Genomic DNA, 20,149 nt, shown 5'->3' on the forward strand with positions numbered 1-20,149 from the left:
GCGGCAGGATGGGGCTCCTCTCCCGCCGCCCATAAAAGTGATCCCGCAGCGAATCCGCCACTGGGACCACTTTTCTCTGAAAGAGGACCGTCAGCCCAGTAATCTGCTGCCATAACCCCAATATTTAACGTCAAAGTAGCGACGTAAAACTGGGGCGGGCGGTCCAGAAGTGGTTAAGGACACACCTCAGACCTTCCTTGAACCTCACACCGGCATACCCGACCAGGACAATCTCACAGCGTTACCCAGAGGAGCACACAGATGGACCTGAAGATCCTCCATTGGTGAAACAAGCCGGTGCGGTGTGGAGGAAAGGCAATACTTTATTTCAGAAAAATTCAATAAAATAAGAAATAAACATCTCTAACCAAAATTATATTTTTACATTTTTGTATTGTGTTTTCTTTAATGGAATTGTAACTTTCTGCCGATATAAAAATCGCTCGGTGACACAAAGGGGGTCACCACAACACACGGGTGACACCAGTCCATATTGTCCAGGACGCAGGCGGAGGATCCTTCTCACAGGTTGAGGAGCTTCTCATTGAGAGCAATCTGAGATTGGGTGAGGTTGGCCAGGTAAGTGACCATGAGCAGATCCTGCGGGGAAGGAAAGAGACAAGACAGTTAGAGGACGGCACACACCGACTTATTACAAAGCCTGCCACATTAATAGAAGAGAACCTGTCATTCTGTCCTAAAGCAGTGGTCTCCAAACTGTGGCCCGGGGGCCAAATACGGCCCTTTCTGTGCCTTTATCCAGCCCTTGCGGAATATTCCTCCCAATGATAGGAGACACTACACCAACAGACATCAACAATGGGCACTATTCTTCCCACTGATACCAATGATGGGACACTATTCCTCCCACTGACATCAATGATGGGGCACTATTCCTCCCACTGACACCAATGATGGGGCACTATTCCTCCCACTGACACCAATGATGGGGCACTATTCCTCCCACTGACACCAATGATGGGTCACTATTCCTCCCACTGACACCAATGATGGGTCACTATTCCTCCCACTGACACCAACGATGGGACACTATTCCTCCCACTGACACCAATGATGGGGCACTATTCCTCCCACTGACACCAATGATGGGTCACTATTCCTCCCACTGACACCAATGATGGGTCACTATTCCTCCCACTGACACCAACGATGGGTCACTATTCCTCCCACTGACACCGATGGGACACTATTCCTCCCCCTAGTACCAAATGTGGCAATGTTTACTCCCACTGATGCCAGGAAAATTTCCACTCTTGCTGGCCACTATCTGGCCCTCCTAAATTCTTAAGGACCATACATTGGTCCTTTGTTTAGAAAGTTTGGAGACCCCTGCCCTAGAGAAGGGGACCGACAGGACCCAGGCTGAAGACCAATTCCCCCGGCTGTATGGTGACAATAGACGGGAGGTGGCGCTAAGCTTATTAGATTGGTGATAAGCCTGCGCTTATCTGTGACTGCTGCCCTGTGCACAGGCTTATCTTCTCACCAATCTAACAAGCTTAGCGCCACCTCCTGGCTGGTATCACCATGAAGCGCGGGTTGGTCTTCAGCCTGGGTTCTGGTCTCCATTGTTGACTTTAAGAATCCAGTGGTCCAGTATACAGCACAAAGTTTACTTTGAGTGATAAGAGAATAGGGATGACAGAACCCGGGCTGAAGACCAACCCGCGCTTCATGGTGATACCGACCAGGAGGCACCAATCTAACAAGCTTAGCGCCACCTCCTGGCTGGTATCACCATGAAGTGTGGGTTGGTCTTCAGCCCTGGTCCTGTCATCCCTATTCTCTTATTACTCAAAAAGTAAACTCTGTGGACTCCAGTGATGACTTTTTAAGAATCCAGTGGTCCGGTATACAGCAGAAAGTTTACTTTTTGAGTGATAAGAGAGGAGGGACGACAGGACCTAGGCTGAAGACCAACTCGCGCTTCATGGTGATACCAGCCAGGAAGTGGATACCAGCCAGGACACCAACCACCTCCTGGCTGGTATCACCATGAAGCGCGAGTTGGTCTTCAGCCACGGTCCCGTCATCCCGATTCTCTCACTCAAAAAGTAAACTTTCTGCTGTATACCGGACCACTGGATTCTAAAAAAGTCATCACTGGAGTCCTCAGAGTTTACTTTTTGAGTGATAAGAGAGGAGGGACGACAGGACCGGGGCTGAAGACCAACCAGCGCTTAATGGTGATACCAGCCAGGAGGTCGCGCTAAGCTCGTTAGATTGGTTTCTCCTGGCTGGTGTCATCATGAAGCGCGGGTTGGTCTTCAGCCCGGTCCCGTCGTCCCTATTCTCTTATCACTCAAAAAGTAAACTTTCTGCTGTATAGCGGACCACTGGATTCTTAAGTCAATACTGGAGACCAGGACCCAGGCTGAAGACCAACCCGCCCTTCATGGTGATACCAGCCAGGAGTTGGTTGGTGTCCTGGCTGGTATCCACTTCCTGGTTGGTATCACCATGAAGCGCGGGTTGGTCTTCAGCCTGGGTCCTGTCGTCCCTATTCTCTTATCACTCAAAAAGTAAACTTTCTGCTGTATACCGGTCCACTGGATTCTAAAAAAGTCAACACTGGAGTCCACAGAGTTTACTTTTTGAGTGATGAGAGGAGGGAGGACAGGACTGGGGCTGAAGACCAACCCTTGCTTCGTGGTAATACCAGCCAGGAGGCACCAATCAAACAAGCTTAGCGCACCTCGTGGCTGGCATCACCATGAAGCCCAGGTTGGTCTTCAGCCCGGGTCCTGTCGTCTCTATTCTCTTATCACTCAAAAAGTGAACTCCAGTGTTGACTTCTTAAGAATCCAGTGGTCCGGTATACAGCAGAAATACGTAGATTATCCTCCCTGCCGGTACAGAACAAAAAGGAATACTCGGTACTTCAGGGTATGGGGGAAGCATGTCACTTACTCCCTTTCCTACCATGTGACAGCACTGGCAATTGCCAATTGGCTGCTCAGGTACCCACCACTGTTACATGGGGGTGGGCAAAGAGTCCTCAGCCCTGTGTAAGCTCTAAATGACAACTTGGAGCTTACACAAGACTGAGGCCTCTCTAACTGCCCCTATACGACAGGGGCGGGGACCTGAGGAGCCAATCAGCAAGCACCAGCACTGTTAAATGGTACGTGGAGCAGTAAAGCACATGCCCCCCCCCCCCCCATACCCCAAAGTACGAGGCATTTCTCTGAGCTCTGTAACAGCAGGCAAAGTGGGCAGATAGATGAACCGGTACCTTTGACAGCATATCATGTGCTGCCGGTTTGGGGCAGTTAGGTGAACCTGTTCAAAACAAACAAGTGGAAGGCCGCACACTGTCGCAAGGAACTCCAGAACTTTCAATAATCCATTATCCACAGAAAATACATCACAGCACCAGACTTCAGGAGATGTGTTGACGCGTTTCACGCCAAGCAGCGTTTCTTAGCGTGAAACACGTCGAAACGAGTGATTATACAGACAGAAGGGGAGCTTAGTTATATACACAATCACTTGTCACCGTTTCCCCCAAATCACTGTCTGGGTAAACCATACAGGAACAGACCAGACAGCTACTGGATGCAGAGAACATTGAACGCAATCTGAACACTCTCCACCAGGGGGAGCAATTCAGATCAACAGGCAGCAGCAATACTAAGCTGAAAGCAAAGGGTTACTTCAGTCATTATACACATTAGAAGTCCTTTTTCTGCATATCTGATTGGTTGCCATGTTTAACGTGGACTTTCCTCTTTCCAAAAAAGTGGTCGTGAACTTCAGACATGAAATATGAGCAAAGCATATCCCTCTATAGCAGGGGGTCTTCAAACTACGGCCCTCCAGCTGTCGTGGAACTACACTTCCCATGAGGCATTGTAAAACTCTGACATTCACAGACATGATGGGAGTTGTAGTTCCTGAACAACTGGAGGACCATCGTTTGGAGACCCCTGATCTATAGAGTGCACTTGTCTCAATCCAGAGCATTGTGATACACTCACCCGGGACAGAGGCTTTTGGAGGGGACTGCAGGCTAGCCTCTTGCCTACTGACCATGGGCCCTTGCTTTCAAGGGAACACTACTCTTTTGGAGGTGGGTGCCTGAGGGACCCTTGGGGTGTTTCTGATGCAGATTCGTGTCTCCTCATAACACTCAGACTCTTAAAGTCTAAGCCCAGGATCAATGTTAAGGGCCTAGATGGCACCTTACCAGCCATGACTGCTCAACACTGGGAAACTCATAGCAGATGTTCATCTTAACAGCTCAACCCACCTGTCTTTCACTCATTATTAATTGTGCTAATTAACTCGTCTATTGTCTGCTAGCAAATTACTGTGGTGATGTTTACACTTGTAATAATGTGTATTGTACTTTGTGAGCTTGATGCAGGATAGTCTGACCTAGAATGAGATCTCCGATTGTCCAGGTGGCTAGTTGTTTATTCAACAATGTTTCTAGAAATTGTTGCCTAATTTGACTAACACTTGGGTGATCCTCTATGATGGGATTAGCCACGAGTCCGCTTCTACCTCATTATCGAAACCATTGCGTGATTTTTTTGGTAAATATTTGGCTTTTTGATCATGTGGTCACTGGCCTACTTCTCAAAGTGTATAAAAACAGTTCCAGATTCTCATCTTAGCTATGGTCGGCTAGTCTTGGATGGTCAGCTATAATCATGTCCAGACTGAAGGAAGCAGTATACCGATGGAAGCCCTAAAGCTGGGTGCTGGGACGGTTCCATCACAAGCTGGAGGAAGCACCAAAGCTGGGTGCTGCGAGGGTTCCGTCACAAGCTGGAGGAAGCACCAAAGATGGGCGTTGGGACGGTTCCATCACAAGCTGGAGGAAGCACCAAAGCTGGGTGATGGGACGGTTCCATCACAAGCTGGAGGAAGCACCAAAGCTGGGTGCTGGGAGGGTTCCGTCACAAGCTGGAGGAAGCACCAGAGCTGGGTGCTCTGGGACGGTTCCATCACAAGCTGGAGGAAGCAGTATACTGACGGAAGCACCAAAGCTGGGTGCTGGGACGGTTCCCCAAAAACGTACATACTCTGGGAGTCTAGGCCCCGGATCCATGTTAAGGGCCTAGATGGCACCTTATTAGCCATGACTGCTAAACACTAGGAAACTCATAGCAGATGTTCATCTCATCAGCTCAACCCACTTGTCTTTCACCCATTATTAATTGTGCTAATTAACTCACCTATTGTCTGCTAGCAAATTACTGTGGTGATGTTTACACTTGTAATAATGTGTATTGTACTTTGTGAGCTTGATGCAGGATAGTCTGACCTAGAATGTTGTTTATTCAACAATGTTTCTAGAAATTGTTGCCTAATTTGACTAACACTTGGGTGATCCTCTATGATGGGATTAGCCATGAGTCCGCTTCTACCTCATTATCGAAACCATTGCGTGATTTTTTTGGTAAATATTTGGCTTTTTGATCATGTGGTCACTGGCCTACTTCTCAAAGTGTATAAAAACAGTTCCAGGATTGTCATGTAAGCTATGGTCGGCTAGTCTTGGATGGTCAGCTATAATCTATGTCCAGACTGGAGGAAGCAGTATACCGACGGAAGCACCGAAGCTGGGTGCTGGGACGGTTCCCCAAAACTTACAGACTCTGGGAGTCTAGGCCCTGGATCCATGTTAAGGGCCTAGATGGCACCTTATCAGACATGACTGCTAAACACTGGGAAACTCATAGCAGATGTTCATCTCATCAGCTAAACCCACCTGTCTTTCACTCATTATTAATTGTGCTAATTAACTCACCTATTGTCTGCTAGCAAACTACTGTGGTGATGTGTTTATACTTGTATTAAGGTGTATTGTACTTTGTGAGCTTGATGCGGGACAGTCTGACCTGGAATGAGATCTCCGATTGTCCAGGTGGCTAGTTGTTTATTCAACAATGTTTCTAGAAATTGTTTCCTAATTTGACTAACTCTTGGGGATCCTCTGATGGGATTAGCCATGAGTCAGCTCTACCTCATTATCTAAACCTTTGTGTGATGTTTTAGGTAAATATTTGGGTTTTTGATCATGTGGTCATGTGTATAAAAACAGTTCCAGATTCTCATCTTAGCTATGGTCGGCTAGTCTTGGATGGTCAGCTATAATCTATGTCCAGACTGGAGGAAGCACTATACCAAACAGAAGCACCAAAGCTGGGTGCTGGGACGGTTCCGTCACAAGCTGGAGGAAGCACCAAAGCTGGGTGCTGGGGCGGTTCTATCACAAGCTGGAGGAAGCACCAAAGCTGGGTGCTAGGACAGTACCGTCACAAGCTGGAGGAAGCAATATACTGACGGAAGCACCAAAGCTGGGTGCTGGGGACGGTTCTGTCACAAGCTGGAGGAAGCACCAAAGCTGGGCGCTGGGACGGTTCCGTCACAAGCTGGAGGAAGCACCAAAGCTGGGCGCTGGGACAGTTCCATCACAATCTGGAGGAAGCAATATACTGACGGAAGCACCGAAGCTGGGTGTTGGGACGTTCCCCAAAACGCAAAGGCTCTGGGAGTCTAGGCCCCGGATCCATGTTATGGACCTAGATGGCACCTTATCAGCCATGACTGCTAAATACTGGAAAACTCATAGCAGATGTTCATCTCAAACCACCTGTCAGTCATTAATAATTGTGCTAATTAACTCACCTATTGTCTGCTAGCAAACTACTGTGGTGATGTGTTTATACTTGTAATGTGTATTGTACTTTGTGAGCTTGATGAGGGATAGTCTGACCTGGAATGAGATCTCCGATTGTCCAGGTGGCTAGTTGTTTATTCAACAATGTTTCTAGAAATGGTTTTCTAATTTGACTAACTCTTGGGGGATCCTCTGATGGGATTAGCCATGAGTCAGATCTACCTCGTTATCTAAACCTTTGTGTGATGTTTTAGGTAAATATTTGGGTTTTTGATCATGTGGTCATGTGTATAAAAACAGTTCAAGATTCTCATCTAAGCTATGGTCGGCTAGTCTTGGATGGTCAGCTATAATCTATGTCCAGACTGGAGGAAGCACTATACCAACGGAAGCACCAAAGCTGGGTGCTGGGACGGTTCCGTCACAAGCTGGAGGAAGCACCAAAGCTGGGTGCTGGGACGGTTCCGTCACAAGCTGGAGGAAGCACCAAAGCTGGGTGCTGGGACGGTTCAGTCACAAGCTGGAGGACGCACCAAAGCTGGGCGCTGGGACGGTTCCGTCACAAGCTGGAGGAAGCACCAAAGCTGGGCGCTGGGACGGTTCCGTCACAAGCTGGAGGAAGCACCAAAGCTGGGCGCTGGGACGGTTCCGTCACAAGCTGGAGGAAGCACCAAAGCTGGGCGCTGGGACGGTTCCGTCACAGGCTGGAGGAAGCACCAAAGCTGGGCGCTGGGATGGTTCCGTCACAAGCTGGAGGAAGCACCAAAGCTGGGTGCTGGGACGGTTCTGTCACAAGCTGGAGGACGCACCAAAGCTGGGTGCTGGGGACGGTTCCGTCACAAGGTGGAGGAAGCACCAAAGCTGGGCGCTGGGACGGTTCCGTCACAAGGTGGAGGAAGCACCAAAGCTGGGAGCTGGGACAGTTCCGTCACAAACACTAAGTGTTATTTTTGCCTACCGCCTCCTTCCTCTGCTATCAGCCCGAGTCACATCTGACAAGTTTTCCTGACACCAAGAGAAAAAAGGTGACAGGGAAGGACCTCCAGGACAGAGCCTGTGATTGACAGCCCCAGCTCTGTGTGAAGGGGAGCGCTCCCCATCCCTCCAATCAGCTCTTCTCACTAATCTCTGCATAGTGTAACTTCAGCTCCCCGCCCCCTGCTTTTCAGAGCTGAGAGATCCTGTGTAAATTCTGCCCTTTGAACGGATGTAGAGAAGAGAAGGCTGCAGATAAACAGGTACAACTTATATAGGAGGATTTGTTTCATCTCTGTGTATCACCTGAGGCCAGTCACTTCACTATGTATATGGAAGGGTTTACAACCAATAAGTCCTGCACAGTACCTCCAGTGTAAGGACCGGCATTGATCCCTCTGTCATAGACTTACATTAATGTTGCTGTTGAGCATTGCCTCAAAGTCCTCCGGGCTGATCTTGGGAACTTGGTTCACCAGGTCCATCAGGAACCTTCCCACAGTGTTGTCCGCTGTGATTTTACCGGACTGAAATATCAAACGCAATCAGGTAAGTACCCTCGATAATACGGAACCGGAAATAACTGGTTACACTATAAGGGTGGAGACCCAATAAAATGGTGGATCCACCCCAAACTCAAGGTACCCACCAGCACATCTTCCGCATACTGCAGCACGGTGGCCAGAGAATCCAGCAGGCGCGTGCCCACGGATCCCACCTGCTCGAGGTCGGTGGTCAGGCCGATGGAGCGGTTGGGGTTGAAGCAGGTTTTGGTAATCAGATCGACTGAAATGAAGAGAGAATTAGTGAGAGAAGACGAGGTTCACCGTCCAGTAAAATGTCACAAATATCACATTTTTAAAGTGACAATCAAAGCTGACATTGTTCTCCCCCCCCCTCTCTCCCCATTGTTCTCCCCCCCCCTCTCTCCCCATTGTTCTCCATCTCCCTCTCTCCCCATTGTTCCCCCCCCCCTCTCTCCCCATTGTTCTCCCCCCCCCTCTCTCCCCATTGTTCTCCCCCCCCTCTCTCCCCATTGTTCTCCATCTCCCTCTCCCCATTGTTCTCCATCTCCCTCTCTCCCCATTGTTCTCCCCCCCCCCTCTCTCCCCATTGTTCTCCATCTCCCTCTCCCCATTGTTCTCCATCTCCCTCTCCCCATTGTTCTCCCCCCCCCCTCTCTCCCCATTGTTCTCCCCCCCCCTCTCTCCCCATTGTTCTCCCCCCCCTCTCTCCCCATTGTTCTCCCCCCCCCTCTCTCCCCATTGTTCTCCCCCCCCTCTCTCCCCATTGTTCTCCCCCCCCCTCTCTCCCCATTGTTCCCCCCCCCTCTCCCCATTGTTCTCCCCCCCTCTCCCCATTGTTCTCCCCCCCTCTCCCCATTGTTCTCCCCCCCTCTCCCCATTGTTCTCCCCCCCTCTTGCCCCTATTAGACCCCAAATCTCTAAATCTCTCCTCTGGACCTCCTCTGCAGCTGATCAGACTGGTCGCTTCCAGTTTCCAGGGTTCTCCTGGGCACCTCGATGGGACCAGAGAGCCCGGGAGAGGTGGCGGGGGGGGGGGGGTGACGAGACCTCCTCCCGCCACCTGCAGAAATGATTGAGTGGCTAATTAGCCTCTCAGATCCCTTCTGCATTATAGAGAATCGTCGGCTGAAAATAATGATACCGGGATGATGCCTATAGGGGCACCTACCCTCCCAGTATACCCACCGAACCCCCCAAGGGGCACCCACCCTCCCAGTATACCCACCGAACCCCCCAAGGGGCACCCACCCTCCCAGTATACCCACCGAACCCCCCCAAGGGGCACCCACCCTCCCAGTATACCCACCGAACCCCCCCAAGGGGCACCCACCCTCCCAGTATACCCACCGAACCCCCCCAAGGGGCACCCACCCTCCCAGTATACCCACCGAACCCCCCCAAGGGGCACCCGCCCTCCCAGTATACCCACTGAACCCCCCCAAGGGGCACCCGCCCTCCCAGTATACCCACTGAACTCCAAGGATGTACAGGAATGCATATTTGGGGGAAATGGTTAATCAGCACAATGGGGGGGGGGGGGGTTGCTAATCCAAAGATTCTCCATTGGTGTCTCACCTCCGATCCTCTCCGTGTCATAGTAGATGTTTTGTACGGTCAGTGGAGTGAACATCACCCCCATCGTTTTACCGGGAACACCCATTGGAGTGCTGCAAAACGGAGGGAGAAAAAAAAATCAATGTTAAAAAAAAAAAAAAATAACAGAAAAATAAAATATAATGAATATAAAATATAATTGATCTTAAATAATAGTTAAAAAAAAAAAAAAATATATATATATATATATATATATATATATATATATATATATATATATATATATATATATATATAATTTTTTTTTTAATTATTGAGTATATGAAATATTAAGTTTTTATTAATATTTTATATATATATATATATATATATATATATATATATATATATATATATATATATATATATATATAAAATATTAATAAAAACTCAATATTTCATATACTCAATAATTAAAAAAAAAATTATATATATATATATATATATATATATATTTATTTATTTATTTTTTTAAATATTGAGTATATAAAATATTGAGTTTTTATTAATGTTTAATATATATATATATATATATATATATATATATATATATATATATATATATATATATATATATATATATATAAATAAAATAAAAATAAACCCAATTCAATATTAAAAAAAAAAAAAAAAAAGTTATAAAAAATATATAAAAAAAAAAATAAAAAAAATGAATGTTACTAACACTAATAACGCAACTCAATGTAAAAAGAAAAAAAAAAAAGAAAATAATTCAAAATTAAAAAAAAAACTATAAACAAATATAAAATAAATAAAAATCCACAATTTATTATTAGCCCCCTTTTCGCGTTTAAGGGTATTAAAGTGGAAGTGTTTTCAGCCAAGGAAGTTCACATCTTGTCCTACTCCTGATGATCACAGCGATACCTCACATGTGAATGTTTTTACCCCTAGTACAGCCCGGAAACAATACTGCACATTTACCCCCATAATTTCTTTTTATCCTCCCTCCACCTTTAAAACCATTCCTGATTTGGAGGTGGTCCCATTGTTGCCCATCTAGAGCACCAATCGCTCATACTGTTGGCGGGAAGGGGTGACCTCTTGCCAACCCGCTGACCCTACATATACTGTGAGCGGGCAGCATAGCGACATACCCGTCCCTCGGGGTGTACTTCCTTATTAGGCCGCGCTCATGCGCCCACCCCCTGCTGTGATTGGACATGGCAAGAGTTTATCAGCAGATTTCAGGCAAAGGCTGTAGCCAATCACAGCACAGGGTTCTGTGCTGACACACTCAGGGCCCTGTACAGACAGCAATCTCACTGTTTCGTCTCCCTGAAATCCCTGAGTTAGTACAGTATTATCACTGATCTCTGTATTAGTGTCACCGGTGATATCAGTGGCAGTTGGAATCCTTCCCAGCCAGTGTTAGTACAGTATTATCACTGATCTCTGTATTAGTGTCACCGGTGATATCAGTGGCAGTTGGAATCCCTCCCAGCCAGTGTTGTTAGTACAGTATTATCACTGATCTCTGTATTACTGTCACTGGTGATATCAGTGGCAGTTGGAATCCTTCCCAGCCAGTGTTAGCACAGTATTATCACTGATCTCTATATTAGTGTCACTTGGGATATCAGTGGCAGTTGGAATCCCTCCCAGCCAGTGTTGTTAGTACAGTATTATCACTGATCTCTGTATTACCGTCACTGGGGATATCAGTGGCAGTTGGAATCCCTCCCAGTCAGTGGCAGTTAGTACAGTATTATCACTGATCTCTGTATTACTGTCACCGGTGATATCAGTGGCAGTTGGAATCCTTCCCAGCCAGTGTTAGTACAGTATTATCACTGATCTCTGTATTAGTGTCACCGGTGATATCAGTGGCAGTTGGAATCCCTCCCAGCCAGTGTTGTTAGTACAGTATTATCACTGATCTCTGCATTAGTGTCACTGGTGATATCAGTGGCAGTTGGAATCCCTCCCAGACAGTGTTAGTACAGTATTATCACTGATCTCTGTATTAGTGTCACTGGTGATATCAGTGGCAGTTGGAATCCCTCCCAGCCAGTGTTGTTAGTACAGTATAATCACTGATCTCTGCATTAGTGTCACTGGTGATATCAGTGGCAGTTGGAATCCCTCCCAGCCAGTGTTGTTAGTACAGTATTATCACTGATCTCTGCATTAGTGTCACTGGTGATATCAGTGGCAGTTGGAATCCCTCCCAGCCAGTGTTAGTACAGTATTATCACTGATCTCAGTATTAGTGTCACTGGTGATATCAGTGGCAGTTGGAATCCTTCCCAGCCAGTGTCAGTTAGTACCCGCCACTCTATCATAGTCCCACCTTAAGTCACTGATATAGAATGAAAATGGAAAGATTTTATTGATTGTGGTAAAGACGGCTGGGGATGGGAGATAAAGGGATGAGAGTGCCCCCCTCCCCCCCCCCCATTACCTGATATAGGCTTTGATGTTCATGCGGCCCCCCTGCAGGCTGGTGTCTACAGTCAGGTGGATGGGATTGGTGGCCTCCCGGCTGTAATACTCGTGGATGAGTACGGAATGTTCGGTGATGTCATTTCCTGTGGCGTACCTGCGGGGAGGAAGTCAGTTATAAATTCCATATGGGCCCAATGGTGGTCAAACCCCGCCTCCATCTTCAGGGGGAACTCCACCCATAAACACCCCGCCTCCATCTTCAGGGGAGAACTCCACCCATAAACACCCCGCCTCCATCTTCAGGGGGAACTCCACCCATAAACACCCCGCCTCCATCTTCAGGGGGAACTCCGCCCATACACACCCCGCCTCCATCTTCAGGGGGAACTCCGCCCATACACACCCCGCCTCCATCTTCAGGGGGAACTCCGCCCATACACACCCCGCCTCCATCTTCAGGGGGAACTCCGCCCATACACACCCCGCCTCCATCTTCAGGAGAGAACTCCACCCATACACACCCCGCCTCCATCTTCAGGGGGAACTCCACCCATACACACCCCGCCTCCATCTTCAGGGGGAACTCCACCCATACACACCCCGCCTCCATCTTCAGGGGGAACTCCACCCATACACACCCCGCCTCCATCTTCAGGGGGAACTCCACCCATACAAACCCCGCCTCCATCTTCAGGGGGAACTCCGCCCATACAAACCCCGCCTCCATCTTCAGGGGGAACTCCGCCCATACACACCCCGCCTCCATCTTCAGGGGGAACTCCGCCCATACACACCCCGCCTCCATCTTCAGGGGGAACTCCGCCCATACACACCCGCCTCCATCTTCAGGGGAGAACTCCACCCATACACACCCCGCCTCCATCTTCAGGGGGAACTCCACCCATACACACCCCGCCTCCATCTTCAGGGGGAACTCCACCCATACACACCCCGCCTCCATCTTCAGGGGGAACTCCACTCATACACACCCCGCCTCCATCTTCAGGGGGAACTCCACCCATACACACCCCGCCTCCATCTTAAGGGGGAACTCCACCCATACACACCCCGCCTCCATCTTCAGGGGGGGAACTCCACCCATACACACCCCATGCAGCACCGCTATTAGATCATTTCTACACATCACTCCATCTAAAACTGGTGGGCTCAGCCAATCACTGGCTTCCTTTACTTCTCAAGAACCCGCCCCCACCAAGTCTCACTCGCTCCGGAAATAAATATTGATAAAGAAGGGGAGGAGTAGATGTGACAGATGGGCGGGGCCAGAGGAATCGTGGTTAAGCCGGCCAATGCACCACACAAATCAGATTGTAGAACCTCCGGCAGAGGTCAGCGTTAGCGGACACATTGCTATTGGATGGGCGGCCAATGGGATGGTTCCTATACTGGCCATCCAATCAGGGGGAGTCGCGCTCGAATCATCCAATCAGAGGGGGAGTCGCGCTCATTCATCCATCCAATCAGAGGGGGAGTCGCGCTCATTCATCCAATCAGAGAAGGTAGAAGATGATCTCACCAGCCCATGATCTGCTCAGTGGAGGTGACTTTCTTGTGAAGCTCGTACATATTTTTGGCAAATTCCATGTCCACCGCCACCTGCAGAGATCAGAGAGACGTCACATACAGAGGAAGAGGGGGTAAGGGGGGGGATGAGAATGATGGGGGAGGGGGGCATACCTCGTCCTCGGACTCATTGTGTGGGACGGAGAAGCAGTTGGTGATCTCCACTGAATGTTTATCCGTCGTTCCTGAAAAACAAACGCAACGTCCCATGGTCAGCACACCAACGTCCCATGGTCAGCACACCAACGTCCCATGGTCAGCACCCCAACGTCCCATGGTCAGCACACCAACGTCCCATGGTCAGCACACCAACGTCCCATGGTCAGCACACCAACGTCCCATGGTCAGCACACCAACGTCCCATGGTCAGCACACCAACGTCCCATGGTCAGCACCCCAACGTCCCATGGTCAGCACACCAACGTCCCATGGTCAGCACACCAACGTCCCATGGTCAGCACACCAACGTCCCATGGTCAGCACACCAACGTCCCATGGTCAGCACACAGAGGTCACATCCCTTGTGATAGGATGGGCCATTAAAGGTCCTTTTTATGGAGAGATCCAGGATCTACAGTGAGGGGACCTATTTCAAAAAAGATATAAATTAATTTGCATTTTAATGATTGAAATAAATATTTGACCCCTTCGCAAAACATGACTTAGTACTCGGTGGAGAAACCCTTGATGGCAATCACGGAGGTCAGACGTTTCTTGATGTTGGCCTCCAGGTTTGCACACATCTCAGGAGGGATTTTGTCCCACTCCTCTTTGCAGATCCTCTCCAAGTCATTAAGGTTTGGAGGCTGACGTTTGGTAACTCGAATCTTCATCTCCCTCCACATATTTTCTATGGGATTGAGGTCTAGGCCACTCCAGGACCTTAATGTGCTTCTTATTGATCCGCTCCTTTGTTGCCTTGGCCGTGTGTTTTGGGTCATTGTCCCATTTTCAAAGCCCTGGCTGAGGGAAGGAGGTTCTCACCCAAGATTTGATGGTACATGGCCCCGTCCATCGTCTCTTTGATGCGGTGAAGTTGTCCTGTCCTCTTAGCATAAAAAAACACCCCCAAAGCCTAATGTTTGCACCTCCATGTGTGACGGTGGGGGATGGTCTTCTTGGGGTCATCGGCAGTGTTCCTCCTCCTCCAAACACTGTGAGTTGAGTTGATGCCAAAGAGCTTGATTTTGGTCTCAACACTTTCACCCAGTTCTCCTCTGAATCATTGAGATGTTCATTAGCAATCTTCAGAGGGGCCTGAATATGGGCTTTCTCCAGCAGGGGGCGCTGCAGGATTTCTGTCCTTCACGGCGTTCTGTGTTACCAATTGTTTTCTTGGTGACGATGGTCCCAGCTGAGATCATTGAGAAGATTCTCCCGATTTCTCACCGTTCTCCATCATTGAACCTCCACGAGGTGAGATCTTCCATGGAGCCCCAGACTGAGGGAGACTGACAGTTATTTTGTGTTTCTTCGCACCAACTGTTGTCACCTCCCACCAAGCTGCTTGGCGATGGTCTTGTAGCCCATTCCAGCCTTGTGTAGGTCTCCAATCTTCTCCCTGACATCCTTGGACAGCTCTTTGGTCTTGGCCATGGTGGAGAGATTGGAATCTGATTGGTTGCTTCTGAGGACAGGTGTCTTCTATACAGGTAACAAGCTGAGATTAGGAGCACTCCCTATAAGAGAATCCTCCTAATCTCAGCTTGTTACCTGGATAGAAGACACCTGGGAGGCAGAAATCTCACTGATTGTTTGGGGATCAAATACTTATTTCACTCAATAAAATGTAAATCAATTTATAACTTTTCTGAAATGCGTTTTTCTGGATATTTTTGTTGTTATTCCGTCTCTCACTGGTAAAATAAACCGACCAATAAAATTACAGACTGATTGTTTCTTTGTCAGTGGGCAAACCTACAAAATCAGCAGGGGGGGGGGGGGGCAAATACTTCCCCCCCCCCCCACTGTATTCGATCTCTGACCTCTCCTCCGGCTTCAAATGCACCAAAACACAAAGAGATACAACAGGGCCAAATGTACTGCAGGGGCCCCAGAATATGATCAGTACAGTACAGCCCCCCCCCCCCCATATGATCAGTAAAGTACAGAGCACCCCCCCCCCCATATCATCAGCACAGTACAGGGCCCCCCCATATGATCAGTACAGTACAGAGGCCCCCCATATCAGTACAGTACAGACCCCTCCCCCAATATGTACAGTACAGGGCCCCCCCCCATATGATCAGTAAAGGGCCCCCCCCCATATGATCAGTAAAGGGCCCCCCCCCATATGATCAGTAAAGGGCCCCCCCCATATGATCAGTAAAGGGCCCCCCCCCCATATGATCAGTAAAGTACAGAGCACCCCCCCCCATATCATCAGCACAGTACAGGGCCCCCCCATATGATCAGTACAGGGCCCCCCCCCCATATGATCAGTAAAGGGCCCCCCCCCATATGATCAGTAAAGGGCCCCCCCCATATGATCAGTAAAGTACAGAGCACCCCCCCATATCATCAGCACAGTACAGGGCCCCCCCATATGATCAGTACAGTACAGGGGCCCCCCCATATCAGTACAGTACAGACCCCTCCCCCAATATGTACAGTACAGGGCCCCCCCATATGATCAGTACAGTACAGGGCCCCCCCCCCATATAAGTACAGGGCCCCCCCCCCCATATCAGTACAGGGCCCCCCCCCCCATATCAGTACAGGGCCCCCCCATTTGATCAGTACAGCCCCCCAATATGATCAGTACAGAGCCCCCCCATATCAGTACAGCCCCCCCCCCCCATATGATCAGTACAGGCCCCCCCCCATATGATCAGTACAGGCCCCCCCCATATGATCAGTACAGCCTCCCCCCCCATATGATCAGTACAGCCTCCTCCCCCCCCCATATGATCAGTAAAGGGCCCCCCCATATGATCAGTAAAGTACAGAGCACCCCCCCCATATCATCAGCACAGTACAGGGGCCCCCCCATATCAGTACAGTACAGACCCCTCCCCCAATATGTACAGTACAGGGCCCCCCCATATGATCAGTACAGTACAGGCCCCCCCCCCCAATATGTACAGTACAGTACAGGGCCCCCCCACCATATCAGTACAGGGCCCCCCCATTTGATCAGTACAGCCCCCCAATATGATCAGTACAGAGCCCCCCCCCCCCCCCCCATATGATCAGTACAGCCTCCCCCCCCCATATGATCAGTACAGCCTCCCCCCCCCATATGATCAGTACAGCCTCCCCCCCCCATATGATCAGTACAGTACAGGGGCCCCCCCATATCAGTACAGTACAGACCCCTCCCCCAATATGTACAGTACAGGGCCCCCCCCCATATGATCAGTACAGCCTCCCCCCCCCCATATGATCAGTACAGTACAGGGCCCCCCCCCCCATATGATCAGTACAGTACAGAGCCCCCCCATATGATCAGTACAGTACAGGGCCCCCCCATATGATCAGTACAGTACAGGGCACCCCCATATGATCAGTACAGAGCCCCCCCCCTCCCCCACACGCAGGGCACACATGTGATGTGATGAGACAATGTCCTCCCCTCCCCCTCACCCAGCAGAGTTCCGATCACCCGGATCGCCCCCTCGTTCCTCCGCTCATAGCTGTCCACTATGGAGGCCAAAACCACCGGGTGAACCTTCACCGCCGGCCCGTTCAGAGCCACCGGAGCCCCGGAACTCGTCCCCGGAGCCGCCATCACTGTGTGCCGGAGAAAGAGAGAGAGAGGGGGCGGAGCCGGGACACGTCACACTAAGCGCCGGCCCGGGGATTGGACGGAGAGGGGAGGAGGCTGCGCGCGCCGCTCTGTGTCAGCCCTGAGCTGTGATTGGCTGGAGATGGAGAAGAGTTTTTCTATGGAGAGATACAATGTGTCCGATCTGATCACTGCTAATACCACGCTGACCGTATATGGAATGGGGCAGCGCCCTCTGGTGGGTAATAAGTATATATAAGAAAATGAGAGATCTCGACTTTTACCTGTAGATGGCTCCATAGCTCAGGGGTTAGAGCACTGGTCTTGTAAACCAGGGGTCGCGAGTTCAAATCTCGCTGGGGCCTTCACCCTTTTATATCATCCTAGAGGGAGGGGAAATTAGAGTGTGAGCTCCTGAGATCACCGAGATCGCTGTGTGTATGTCACAATCGTCCAATCGCTGTGTTTTGGAACGCGGTACGCCTGTTACCGGAGCTTTGGGGGTGGGGTTTGCCTGTGATGACATCACAAGTGCGGCACAATTCCGAAACGCGTCGCTCCTTCAACTTGTCTGACATTCCGGAAAAAAACGCCGCGCCCACCGCCCATAGACTCCGCCCCCTTCACTGGATGGTCAGCTTGTCCCACATTCCAGTAATAAACGCAGCCTGACGCCGCGCCCACCAACCATAGACTCCGCCCCTTCACTGGAACCTGAGACTCCTCCTACCAGGGTGACACCATCAGAAGGGTGGGGGTTGATGGATGACATCATGGGGAGAGGAGGGGCTGGGGGGGGCACCATGTTTCACCATAGAGGTGAATGACCTTTTAGATCTTTCGTATTTTTCGACTAAGACATCCAATCCCAATACAGATCCATTAAACGATCGTTTCTAATCGATTGTCTCTGATCAGGTGGCCATACACCTAACAATCCGATCGAACGATCCTTCACAGGAGGCATCCAATGCCCTTTGAGGTCTTTCATATTTGTGTATTGGACAACCAATCCCAATACTGATCCATTCAACGATCGTTTCTAATCGATCGTCTCTGATCAGGTGGCCGTTCACCTAACAATCCGATCGAACGATCCTTCATAGATCACTATGATTATCGGTGTATGGGGCATCCAATGACCTTTTATACCTTTTCTATTTGTGCGTCGGACAACCAATCCCAATACAAATCGATTTATCGATCGTTTCTGATCGATTGTCTCTGATTGTGTGCCAATACACCTAACAATGGAACCCAACGATCCTTCTTTACAAATCAATCCAATATGATTGATAAGTGTATGGCGCATCAAATGTCCTTTTAGATCTTTTGCATTTGTGCATCGGACAACCAATCCCACTTCAACGATCGTTTCTAATCGATTGCCTCTGATTGTGTGCCCATACACCTAACAATCCGATCCAACGATCCTTCACAGGGCGCATCGAATTCCCTTTTAGATCTTTCATATTTGGGCGTCGGACAACCAATCCCAATGCAAATAAATTCAATGATCGTTTCTAATCGATTGTCTCTGATCAATCTGATCAAACAATCGTTCACAGATCAATCCAGACGCGGATCGATATGATTGATAAGTATTTAGCGAATCGAATGACCTTTCAGATCTTTCGTATTTGCACGTCGGACAACCAATCCCAATACTGATCCACGAACGATCGTTTCTAATCAATTGTCTCTAAATGGGTGGTCATACACCTAACAATCCGATCGAACGATATTCCACAGATCAATCCAGACAACAAATCCAATCACAGGAAAGCCGATCGATATGATTGATAAGTGTATGGCACATCGAATGCCCTTTTAGATCTTTCGTATTTGAGCGTCGGACAACCAATCCCAATACAAATAAATTCAACGATCGTTTCTAATCGATTGTCTCAGATCAATCTGATCGAACAATCCTTCACAGATCAAACCAGATACCGATCGATATGATTGATAAGTATTTAGCACATCGAATGACCTTTCAGATCTTTCGTATTTGTGCATCAGACAATCAATCCCAATACTGATCCACTGAACGATCGTTTCTAATCGATTACCTCTAATTGTGTGCCCATACACCTAACAATCTGATCGAACGATCCTTTACAGATCAATCCGGATGCCAAATCCAATCACAGGAAAGCCGATCGACATGATTGATAAGTGTATGGCGCATTGAATGACCTTTTAGATCTTTCGTATTTTTGCTTCGGACAACCAATCCCAATGCAAATCAATTGAACGATCGTTTATAATCGATTGTCTCTGATTGTGTGCCCATACACCTAACAATCCGATCGAACGATCCTTCACAGGACGCATCGAATTCCCTTTTAGATATTACATATTTGTGCGTTGGACAACCAATCCCAATACAAATAAATTCAACAATCGTTTCTAATCGATTGTCTCTGATCAATCTGATCGAACGATCCTTCACAGATCAATCCAGATAACGATCGATATGATTGATAAGTATTTAGCGCATCGAATGACCTTTCAGATTGTTTGTATTTGCACGTTGGACAACCAATACTGATCCACTGAACGATCGTTTATAATCGATTGCCTCTAATTGTGTGCCCATACACCTAACAATCTGATGGAACGATCCTTTACAGATCAATCCGGATGCCAAATCCAATCACGGGAAAGCCGATCGAT

The 20,149-nt window shown here is 48.8% G+C and overlaps 1 protein-coding gene across 1 annotated transcript; it reads right to left on the reverse strand.

Moving 5' to 3' along the window:
- Positions 1-306: 306 nt before the first annotated feature.
- Positions 307-17,507, reverse strand: EIF3F (eukaryotic translation initiation factor 3 subunit F). The gene is made up of 8 exons (XM_082242547.1): positions 17,329-17,507; positions 13,858-13,928; positions 13,697-13,776; positions 12,176-12,313; positions 9,733-9,824; positions 8,280-8,416; positions 8,044-8,157; positions 307-600 (listed from the first exon to the last, which is right to left on the reverse strand). Exons 1-8 carry the CDS (start codon positions 17,471-17,473, stop codon positions 523-525), a joined length of 855 nt encoding a protein of 284 aa, XP_082098673.1. The 5' UTR covers positions 17,474-17,507; the 3' UTR covers positions 307-522.
- Between the last annotated feature and the right edge of the window lie 2,642 nt (positions 17,508-20,149).

This window comes from Pelophylax lessonae, assembly GCF_965119305.1.
Source record: "Pelophylax lessonae genome assembly, chromosome: 13".
In the NCBI taxonomy this organism is placed as follows: domain Eukaryota; kingdom Metazoa; phylum Chordata; class Amphibia; order Anura; family Ranidae; genus Pelophylax; species Pelophylax lessonae.

Excerpts from the sequence above, each read along its gene's own strand:
- EIF3F (XM_082242547.1), bottom strand. The coding sequence starts at position 17,473 with ATGGCGGCTCCGGGGACGAGTTCCGGGGCTCCGGTGGCTCTGAACGGG. Across the intron at positions 13,929-17,328 it reads GGTGATCGGAACTCTGCTGG|GAACGACGGATAAACATTCA; the intron begins GTGAGGGGGAGG and ends TTTGTTTTTCAG. Across the intron at positions 601-8,043 it reads TGCTCAACAGCAACATTAAT|GATCTGCTCATGGTCACTTA; the intron begins GTAAGTCTATGA and ends CCTTCCCCGCAG.